This window comes from Pisolithus orientalis, assembly GCF_024613125.1.
Source record: "Pisolithus orientalis strain OTSU chromosome Unknown F5J12scaffold_144, whole genome shotgun sequence".
In the NCBI taxonomy this organism is placed as follows: domain Eukaryota; kingdom Fungi; phylum Basidiomycota; class Agaricomycetes; order Boletales; family Pisolithaceae; genus Pisolithus; species Pisolithus orientalis.
Window position 1 is genome coordinate 41,841 of NW_026260925.1, and position 11,711 is coordinate 53,551.

At 46.7% G+C, this 11,711-nt stretch overlaps 2 protein-coding genes across 2 annotated transcripts; both read right to left on the reverse strand.

Annotated features, from left to right (window-relative positions):
• Positions 1-6,733: 6,733 nt before the first annotated feature.
• On the reverse strand, positions 6,734-7,511 carry F5J12DRAFT_787735 (uncharacterized protein; the record flags this gene model as incomplete). Its single annotated transcript, XM_051743696.1, has 3 exons — positions 6,734-6,999; positions 7,037-7,289; positions 7,338-7,511. 3 exons carry the CDS (start codon positions 7,509-7,511, stop codon positions 6,734-6,736), a joined length of 693 nt encoding a protein of 230 aa, XP_051594147.1.
• Positions 7,512-10,056: 2,545 nt separating this feature from the next.
• Positions 10,057-10,644, reverse strand: F5J12DRAFT_899510 (uncharacterized protein; the record flags this gene model as incomplete). The annotated part of the gene is made up of 3 exons (XM_051748175.1): positions 10,057-10,213; positions 10,261-10,395; positions 10,448-10,644. 3 exons carry the CDS (start codon positions 10,642-10,644, stop codon positions 10,057-10,059), a joined length of 489 nt encoding a protein of 162 aa, XP_051594148.1.
• Positions 10,645-11,711: the final 1,067 nt, after the last annotated feature.

The window sequence follows — 11,711 nt, forward strand, 5'->3', positions numbered from 1 at the left end:
AAGGTTCATGGGCGTGATCAGGTAACCTGTACTGGTGCAACTCCCCAAGTCGAACGTTCGTTACGTAGTTAAGGTTGTGGAAGCGTCCTATAAAGCATTTCTGTATTTAGCATTCAGGAACAAAATTGAGAGCATATGGGTTAACTGTGTCTAAAACGACTCATTTTTCATCATACCTAGTCGCTCAAGGAGGCGTTTCGATGATAGGTCTCGTTCAGACGCGTCTGGACGTGGTCCCCTGCAGAGGTAGGTGCGTACTTGGGTGGTCTCTCAGGGGATATACAACTCGGCATGGGCTAGAAGAAGCGATTGATCTGTGTTCAGCAGCAAGAATCCAGACCAACATACCTTGACCTGAACATGGGGATTGATACCAATGAACAAGGCAATGGAATATCTGCAGACCTCAGACTTGTTGATCATTCTATGTATGGTTGACCTCAACACATCATCTTTCAGGGGGTATTTTAAAATGTAATCACTGTGCATGCTTCAAATGCAAGCTGAGCCCATGTACCTAGTTAGGCCATGTGACACAGCCAGCAGAGGCTGACAATTGGCCATGTGACACAGGCCAGCAGAGGTCAAGCCAACCTACAAGTTGTCACCATAATGTAGGGATCAGCTGTAATTATGTGGGCATGTATCATTCAGGATTGGCTACAATTGTATTGTCATGGGTGACAGATGAATCAGCTGCAATTACATTTTTAGGTGTCACATGGAGAGGCTTCAAATAGAATATCACCATGTGATAGGGACATATATAGCATAGCACAGGTTAGATGGGCATCCTGTGCATAGTCCAGCCAAACATGACTACATGGTATGTCCAGTCATACATACAGCAGCATAACAGGCTGCTGCATTTCACTGGATGCTGGTAGGATTATTGGAATACTGAAAGCCCTATTACTAGCAGCAACCATGACTGTAGCAGAGCACTGCCATGACTGGGATTCATGTGTATGGCACAGGATGACAAGTAGTGATCCAGGGATATGTGTGCTGTTGTGGTATTGGAGAGTCTACCAGGCTATACCTGGGAGGACTCACCACAATGGCAGATTTAGGCAATGCAAGTATGCTGGTAAAGTAACAGTCAGTTGCTGGCATAGGGGAGCAGTCACCAGCATGGAGTGGCAAATGCTAGGTTGGAGTGAAGTAACTGGCAGGAAGTGGCAATCTCTGAATTGGAGTAGAAGTGAATGGCATTTGGGGGCCTTTGCCCAGCAGCCACTGGTATGGGGAGATGAAGAAGTCTGTGGGGTTGCAGAGGGAAACCCAGAGAGGAATCTGTAGGGAACCTCAGTAGTCTGTCAAGCCACTGAGGGACTAGGTAAATTTTACTAGTGTATGTGTGCACTCTAACAGCTTATGTAAGTGACATGATCACATGCCTAAGTCCAAGTAAGGACAGGGGTTGTTTCACTCCAACAGGAGAAAGAAGGGCTGTTATACAGTGGAGTGGCCCAACATCATGTGGCACCCAATGGGAATTGGGTGGCCAAGGGTTTGGTACTATGTGGTTCAAGTGAGGGAAGTGCCATGCAGTACTGGAATGTGGTAAAAGATTGTAGGGGAGCCCAAAGAGCTCAATATGCTATGGTGTTACACTAAGCCATGCTGCAGAAGTGTACAGCAGTAGGTAAGAGGAAGTGGGAACCAAAGAAGCATTCAGGACCAGGGGGGCATGCATTGTATGGTGAATGGTGGAGCTTGGCATGCAGAACTACTGCTGTATACAGGGGTGTTTGAAGGTGCTTCATGCTGCAGCACCTCATTTTAGCAGTGCAAGTCTAGGGTCTTCCAGAAGGTGTGGCAGAATGTGGCAGTCTAGAGGTAGTATGCCAGAGCATTCTCAAGCATGGAATAAAGCTCACCATTGTCAATAATGCCTTGGTAACATATCTTGCCAGGCTTTGCATTGGGTTACACAATGGTATTTGATGCTATGGGATTCTCATGTTGTCACTGTCTGTGCCACAAATGTACTAGTATCACCATACTGCAAGGATATGTCTGGATTGCACTGGGTCAGCAATACAGGCAGGATTATATGGGTGGATTTGCATCTGTTCAGGTCACTAGACTATACCCATGTGCAGGCATTCTGGGGGACTGGATTCACATTGACTGGCATTATTTAAAGGAAAGGCAGGAATGCTCATTCAAAGGTACAGGGATAGCCAAACAGGGGTATGGTATAATAGACAAAAAGGAAATGTTAATCAACATCCATCCATGTAGCAACACCTTCATCATCAGTATCATCCTCATTTGCATCATTGGCAGCTGTCCCCAAAGACAAATATATTGGCATCTGGCCAGTCACCCTGACACCAACAGATGGTCCTGCAATAAGGCTGTTAACAGCCAGAGAAAGCAACTCACCTGGGAGATTGTGGAGGATATCAGGATTGATGGCAACCTCCTGAACCATTGTGGTAGGTGCAAGGTCAAGCATTCTGGCACCATTATCAGGAATGACTGCCAGTGTAGGGAGTTGTATACTCCCTGAGGCTGGAACACAAATCTGTCACTAAATTCTGCAAGCCTCTGTGACAAACCCATTTTGGGATTTTTCCCACTTGTGACCTTGTGTTTCCTCCCAACCCCTGTTGCCTTCAGAATTTCTCCCAACCTTCAGCATGTTGCCCAGTTATCAATAAAGCTGATCCAGAAATTCTGCATTCACCCAGAGTCATCTGGAATTCAGTAGCTGCACCACTGCCCAACCATGTCACCACTCATTCATGCCAGTTGCCTCTAAAAAACTCCAGTTATCTCTATTTCCCTAAATTCCACAAGCTGGACCTCATGCCAGTGCACTCTGCCCTCCTGTGCTTCCCCCTCTCACTTGTACACATACCCTAGTTCTGTTGGAAGATACCCCTTACTGTTGACCTGTTTTTTCTCTCATCTACTACTTGCCAGACTATTTCATGTGCATCTGTAATTTGCTGACATCTGTCATCCTTTCCTGTATTTTCCAGATTTTTAGCTTTTCTGCCCCACCTTACTCTGACTCATACCTACTTCCCTTGTACTATATAATTCTGTCATAATGTTGGAAATAAACCACCCACCTTTAGAGTTGCTATCTGTGTGTGTTCCACAAGTTTGAGAGTTCTCAGAGTCTAAGTGCATATATTGAGTCTACAGCATCTACAGTGTCTCCAGTGGTCTTCATGTCTCTTGTGTCTCCCAATCCTGCACTCCTTACCCTGTATCCCTCTCACCTTGAATACACTCTTCTCATTGCAAATTGGCTTCTTGGAATTTCATATACCCATCTCACTGTTCCTTGCATGCCCACATCCCTCCAGGATTAAATTCTGTAACCCTTGCATGTATTACCCCACCCCTTCTAGGGTAATCCTTGACTTCTCCTTCCATGCAGCACCCCTCAGGTCAATCCTAGGGAATTCTCCCTTCAGCTTTCCTCTAGTTGCACACTTCCCAGAAGTTGTGTCCCACACTGGATGAGTACTAAGCAACATCCCAATGGTGCCAGGGCAGGATGGGCCAGTGTGAGTCAAAGTGTGGAAAGCTGGTGTAAGCCAAACAAATCCAACACCAAAGACAAATAAGAGTGAGTGGTGGTTTACCTTCATGGAACCTGGAGGGCAGAAAAATCTAATGTGGGGGGGAGTTTCAATGGCAGGTGCTCCTAGTGCAAGTCATTGACAAGTTATGCAGGAGAAGATGAAAGAGTAATGATTGTGAGGGGGATGCTGGCTAGAGTAAGGATCTTCAATGAGACATGCTCCTGGCACAAGTTGACATTGAGTTACACAGGAGTAGATGAATGAATATGGACTTGATAGGGGGTGCTGGATAGAGCAAAGGTATTCAGCTGAAAGGAGTTCTGGTGCAAGTTGATGTTGAGTTATGCAAGAGTGGAGCAATGACTAATCAAATGCGCTGACTAAGCACAGGTGATACCTCAGATGAATGGTGGTAGAAAGACCCTTCCAAATGAGCCTCAACTGTCAATGATGAGTTATGACTGAGATGGACTGAACTTGTTATGCCTGAGCTGAGTGACTTTGTCAAATGGACTAGTCACAAGTGGTGCAAGAGGGAGTCTATGGGCCAAACTTGTCATAGCCCCTATGGCTCAGTTACTGCGAAGGTCTGACAAAGTTCACTTCCACTGGTGAGTTCTTCTGAGATCACAATGGGGAAGGGAACAAGGATGAAAGCAGAGGGATGAAGCTGAGTTGCAAGCTATCAAAAAACTGATACAAAGTATGGTATGGCTGTATAAATAACTCAGGACAAGAGTACTGTACAAGTCACACCAAGGTGACAGTAAGTATCCACAGCAGTAAACAATGAAATAAGAAAGAGTCATATGGTGTCATATGGTAAGGGCAGTACAGGGAAAAAGGGCCATACCAGCTGTGCGATCAATGTGCAGCAAGGGGCCTGACACCAGAGCAAGAAGCAAATGATCAGAGCAATAAATATGAGTCAGAGGCAAAGTATGAAATTGACCATTCATCAGAGATGGGGGTGGATCACTGGATCACCTACAGGTGTGCAGCATTAAAGGGTATTGGAAATACCATGACCACTGGAGATCTGAGCTGTCCTTTGAGCATAGACATGCCCAAGATGACAACAGTTATTAGGGACATGATGAGGCATGTGACACACATGACCATGAGAAGTCAAAAAAGGAAAGACCCCTGACACAGGCATAACAGAACTGATTACTGAGTACAGGGGGGTTTATATACTGTGGGGGGAGTGCAGCTTATGACAAATGAGGCACAAATGCTTGGTAAGTAATGAATAAGGACTGTAAGCAATGAGTAATCATGATGAGTAAGCAAGAAATGAAAAGTAAGCAAGCAAAGAGGATTGGTAAGTATTGACAACAAATGAGTCAAGGACAGTCAAAACATCACAGTATGAGTCAAAACATGAGTAAGCACACTGGTATCACATAGGGGGTGGCAATGCATGTTAGATCTCAGCAGAGACATCACTAGATCCAAAGATGGGATGACAGATGGACAGTGTTTCCAGATAGGGAAGTATTAATTCCAGGAAAGGATGGCATGAGTCAGGTGTCAAAGGGCTAGGGCATTGGGGGTGAGTGGGGCAATGGGAGCATAGGCAATTGGGTCTCCCACCCATTTGTCCTCTCAGCAAAGTTAATAAAAGCTTCATGAACAGGGCTCTGATGGAGGAGAGGGAGAAGGGGGGATGTCTTCTGCTGGGTCTTGCAATAACAAGGCAAGATGCATGTCATACTCATCATGGATGTGATCAGGGAGGATGGAGAACAGTAGATTATACTGCAGCTGTTGCAATGTGGGGAGAGTGATGGATGAGATTGGAACAAAGACATTGCAGGGAGCAGGGAGGAAGGATCCATATGCTTCATCAAGTGGGGAGACCAAAACAACCACATAAGACCTTTGTAACTGAGTGACAGACCTGAGGCAACCAAAGAACATCCTTCTGGAAGTCATACTGACAAGGAGAACATGCTGACCAAGCTGCATGGGATGGGATGGGGCTGATGATGATGGAATGAACCAGGGGGCTTCAGGATGGAAGCTGGTGGGAACACCTGGCAGATATACATAGCCACTATCTCTGGCAAAAGAGACAAATGAGATGATCAACAAAGAGGCAGTCATATCTGATTGACTTAGCAAAATGAGTGTCTGATGGATGGAGTGCTGTAGAAATGCATAGGGTGCAAGGATCCTTTCCAAACTTGGAAGGCAGAATCACATGGCTGAGCACTTTAAGCAAGTGTGAGAATGGAGTTGATATCTTTGGAAATGGTGGAGATATGATGAAAACCAGAATGCCATACTTGAGTGCTAAAACGCTTTGATGGGCACTTGAGTTGCTTCCTCTTTTCTCTTTAGCACTGATGACTGCTCATGTCCAGCAGTCTTTCTATGCATGAGGGCTTTAGTCTTCATCTGCATGGCATGGTGCACAACTCATTGACAAGTTAGGCAGAGTCAGCTGTAACCATGTCCACAACACCTTTGGTGTGTGACACTGGAGGGATCAAGTCCTGCATGTTGCAATGGGAGAAGGCACTGGCACATGGCCTCAACAACATCACAGAGTGTCTCCAACTCTGTCTGGGTATTGGCAAGGATCTGCTGTGTATTGGCCAACTTGTGGCAGGTATTGAGAAGATCCTGGGCCATGTCTAGCTGCTGCTGCTGCAATGCCACCATTTCCTCTTCCATGCAATCAAAAGGGGTGGCATTGGGTGTTGCCAGGTGGGCAGGGGTAGCAGGATGGCTGGTAGATGTTGCTGGCCCTCATGACACAGGACTTGATGTCTGCTGACCTGACTGCCACCATGATGGGGTCACAATGACCACTCCATCAAAAACTATGTTAGGATCTTATAAGAATATCGGAATGGGACATATAAAAGACATACTTTGCCAGCAAGAGCTTGTGGTTGCTGCAGGGGTTGTCTTGGGAGTTGCAGGAGTCATGCTTCAAGTGGGTGCCCACTGTTTCCTTGTCTGCTGGGGGGCTGCAGCAGGTTCTCTGGCTTTGGCAATGGATGGCCCCACAATAGGGCTGGAAGGATGGTGTCAGCTTTGGGGATGGAATGGTGCTGGTGTTTGATGAGGTTCAGAAGGTGCTTCTGGGATGGTGGTGGGATGACTGGGAGGGGGGTGCCTTGACTGGGAGCATGTGGCCATGACTTCTGCAAAGATGCTGCACTGATACTTCATACAGCTGCATTGCCAGCATGCTGACCCCAGTTCCACCACACATGGGAAGTTCTTCTCTTTGCATCTAGCACATCAGTCTTCTTTGGCAACAACAGGGTAGTTGGCAGTGGGAGTGGCAAGATGGGCCACAGAGCAACCACAAATAGCTCAAGAAACAGATGCTGCACCTTCATCAGCATCACTTTCAGTGGCAGGCTTTGCATGCTTCCTGGGCCACTGACTCTTTGGGCAAGCAGTGGGGGGAGGAAGGCAGCTTCTTGTTCTGCCACAGGGCTCTTCAGAGGTGTCAGTGGGCTCACTGATTGGCCTACTTAGCTGAATGGGCTCTGATGGGACCTCTTGACCCTTTCCCTTGTCCATTGGCTGCCCCACCTGATACCATGGGTGATTGACAACATTGGTGTCCCCTGCATCCCTAATTTGGTCAAAGTCTGGCCATTGTTTCAATTCTGTGAGCATGGCCAGATCTTTCATCCACTTTGCTGCAGCAATGAGATGGGTGGGAATGGTAGATTTGGAGGGGAGTTCTTCCACCAATGGGTGAACATGGCCCTACATTGGTGTGAGTTGGATGGATAAATTATTTGGCATAGCACATACCAGTTGTTCCCAGATCACATTCATTGCCTTTTGCCAGTACTGCCTGTTTCTATTGGATTCTAGCCCAGAAAGCTCCTCCAAAACAATGTCAGCAGCATATGTGACAATTTTGCATGGTAGGGTGATGGGGGGAATGGTGGTGGTGGCCTGTGAAGATTGAGCTTGTTCAGACATTGTGTCAGTGAGGAGTATGAAAAGCTAGATGGGCAAAGTAGGTGTTAAAGGAGAATGGTGTTAACAGTGCATGCTGCTTTTTTTTATGTTGCTAAACCATTGTGCCAGCATTGCAAGTATTGCTGGCACCCAAACAAGACCAAATAATCCATGCAGGCTTTGCTACATTGCATTCACTCAAATATCCCACACAGTTCATCCACTCATCAGAATTAGCAGTGACCCCAATCATGGATCAAAAATCAGTCAGGTGGAGACCAGGAAGTCTGGACACCTGCAGTAAGTGGTCATTAATTGGTTGGATGTAAGGCTAACTGTTCCTAATTATTTTGCCATGCAAGAAGCATCAGGGGCTGCCAAATGTAGATGATGTTCATATGGCAGTAGATGAACCTGAATACCTGCCATTTGGAGCAGCAGCTGCCACCGGCACATGGCCTGAACAGCTAGCCTTGTCATCATCCTCATCACAGGCTTTTGCCAGCCCATGCCAATGCCTGCCACTAAGAGTGGTTGCACCTTTGTGGGACTCCCCACCATTATCACCTTCTTCCCAACAGCCCAGTACCAATCATAGAGGGGATGATCCTGTAGCAGCTCATTCCATCCCCTCCTTAACTGCCATCACCCCCAGCTGGGATTCCCCAACATCTTTGCCAGCACACACAGCTCACTCACCAATGCCAGTATCATTTGTGGCATCCCCTCCACACACAACTACTCAACCCCCACTAAGGATCATCCTAACATGGATGAGGAACCTGATGCAGAACTGACTGCCAACAGTAACCCCATGGCCTCTGGATTGGGGCACAGAGCTTGGCTGTCAGTGGAGACAGATGCTGCTGCTCATGAGTGTTCCACCTTTCATTGTGACCACATTTTCAATTTTGTTAGGTCACTTTGCAGCACTTCAGCAGTTCACAGATGATTTGGGGATACAAGGTATTCATGAGGAAGGACTGATAACAACATGTGTTTTTGCAATATCATTCTCACATATGTTAATAATTGAATAGTGACCAAGGCAAGGTGGCTAGCAATTCTGCTCTCAGGACCAGCCTCAGAACACCCAGCACTGCTGAATACTGCTACTGATGGGCCTATTGTTGCCACATACAATCACTACAGCAATATCTTGGTCAAATCAAGCATAAGGTTTTGGCTTTTGCTTGCAAGGGGAGAGCAGGTCATGCAGACACAGCAATATATAGAAGATTTGATGACAAAGGATTGGGATGGTGAGGATGAAGTGGAGATTGATGAGGACTTATTGTAATTCCTACTGTGAATTGTTGCATAAATTGTAAAGTATGCTACTATTGTCAACAGCATTTCTTCAAGGGACTAGGCAATAGCTGGGGATGCTGTAAGAGCTAATTGCCTGTTGACCTCATCAGCAACTCCCATCTTGCCTTCAGCTGTGTAGGGACCCTCCAACTATTCTTTGGCACCTGCTCATTTTGTGCTGCATGGAGGGTGTCAGCTGAATCATGGTCCAGCACTTCCACCACAGGAGCTGTGGCAACTGTTTCACTGCCTGCCATTTGGGGCTTGGCACTTGGGCTCTCCACTGCAATGTCTGAAACATGTCCCCTGTCAATTCAACACAGTTGCAGATATTGAAAACCCACCTTGTTGTGACCCCCCAGCACCCATAGAATTTCCACCATTGACTGGCACACCATATGGAATTTGCTGTGTGGTGGTGAAATCATAGCTGGGGCCTTCAGCAGACATGGGGTTAAGTTGTATAACATGACTATCAAGTGAGGGCTGGCAGCTTACCACTCTCCCAGCAGCTGTTATTTCCATCTGCTGCCAATATGGCAATTGGGTGTTGTCTTGCTGGCAATTCAACTGACATATCAGCATCTAGTGCCAAAGCCCTTGTACTCTTATTGCTATTGGGCACCAGGGATGGTTGGGAGCTACTGGCCAGAGGGGCACCTTTGGTATTTGAGCTGACCACTGTAACACCCATTACATTATTGTGTTGATAATGTAGTTAGTACAACTGCTTGCTTACCAGTTTGTTGCCATGATCACATCCCAAACCCAGTCAATTGGCCAGCTGTTTTCTGTCCCCCTGCTGGGTCTGGGATGTCTTTGGCACCCTGTTCCACATCCAATGGCACCCAACCAACATTGGCATCTCCAACTGGCATGAATGCAAATATATTGTTGGGATGCTGCATCTTCTGCTCCTGCCACCACTCCAAGATTGCTGTCAACTCATCCTGTGTTAGTCAAGTTGGTTCTTTGAATGGAATGTCTGGGGGAGGGAACTTGGGTGCAATGTAAATGTTCATGTTGGTTGTTATTGCACTCCATGGCACAGTTGCCTCTGAATTGCTGCATGCCTTCCCTGCTATGGATGTCAATGAACAGAAGTCCTCCTGTGGTTACACCTATGGTAGTGCAATGTGACAAATGTCTGCATGATATCTTTCAACCTTGGCACCCACATGTCCAATATGTTGGGAATGTATGGTGTACCATCCTTGCTGAGTGGCAGGTTAACTTTGTCCTTTGCCAGTTTCTTTCACTGCTGCAGCTGTGGAGCAGCATCATTGTCTGCTGAGTCATCATCTGTGCCACCACTCCCAAATGCTGTCCATGCATACTTGACAAATTTGTCCCTGCAGTCCTCCAAGCCCTGAAATAACTTGCCATGACCCAATTCATCATTGAAATCATGGCTAGACAGGTTGGTCAGTATCTGGCAGTATTCAGATGACCCAGGAACAAATTCCTTATGCTCCAACTATGACCTCTATTGACATCTTCCCATGCCACCATCACTACCACCCTTGCCTCACACTGCTTCCACATTTCCTTAGCAAACTCCTCAGCATATTGTTGGCCTTTCTTTTCTGCAGTTCTGAGTCCCAGTAAGTAAAAAGGCAGCAGTCAGAAATGGCAATGGCACCTACTCTGATTGAACATCCCATGGTGGCTGCTGCTCAGTCCATTCTGTGGCCAGATCCTCAGCCTCCTGTATCTCCTCAGCAGTCAGGGACTTCATGATGGTGTCAATGGCCTTCTGATATGACTTGATCATTTCTGCTGATCCCTGCTTGATCCCTGCTTCCTCCAACACTCTTTTGATGGCTTTCTTGTGATGGTGCATGACCACCTTCCTCAGTGTTCAACTGCCACCATATTTGACCAAAGCCCATTGACTACAGCTCCAACTGTGGTTGTACAACCAAGTCTGAATCACCTGGCAATGGTGAGGACATGTTGGGTAATCAAAGGATGCTGTGGCACACCTTCTTCCAAACCCATTCATGGGTTTTCAGTGTTACATTAGCATCAAGGTTTTTTGTCCTGTTTCTGATGGTTAACAACATGGAACTCCTCTTGTCTTGGTTGGCATTTTTCCATGAATCTAACTCAGCCTCGAGTATATTGACTTTGGCTGGCTGAAGACTGGTCCCTTTTGTTGTGGGGTGGGATCTGTGTCATTGGACAAAGAGTTGATCTCATATTCACTGGAAGTCACTGAGGTTGGAGGTGTGGTGAACAAATTTCCTTTGGACAGCTAGGTACAAAGTCCTTTGAAGAGAATAGCCTTTGCTGGCATTCTCCCATCTCAATGAAGGTTGCATTCCAGTGCCTAGTCCATTCTTGCATGTGGTGTGATCAGGCAGTTGCCCAACATGGCTAAGGTTGTGAGTCAATCAGGAGGTTTCCATCTCTGAGCCATGTGCAGAGGCAGTGCCATGCCCACTTCCCAGATCCAAGAGGTTTGGTAATCAATCAATGTGCATTGCAGTACTGTGGAAACTATAGGCACTAGGCTAATGGTGTAGGCAAAGGCAGTCACCAAGTTCACATTGATTTGATTGATATGAAGGCCAGGTGCAGGATGCCAGTGACAAATTCATGTGCTGGATCCTAAGACACCATCACCATGGTCTGTGTTCAGACTGTGCTGGCACATGTTGGCTGCATGTATTTTTTGAGATCAAAACCTTGTTGCTTTGTAACATTCATCATGGGGAAGTCAAAGATTGCACCAGTGTGACCCACTATGAGAGTGACCCAGGTGACCTAGCAAAGAGTGAACACCACCAGGGGATACAGGGATAAGATGGTAAAAGTAGCACCCCAAAAGTGGGTGCCAGGCCATGCAACTCAGCCTCCTACTTGGTCTGGCTCTGTGATCATGGAACACTCAGACTGTCTGTTGGA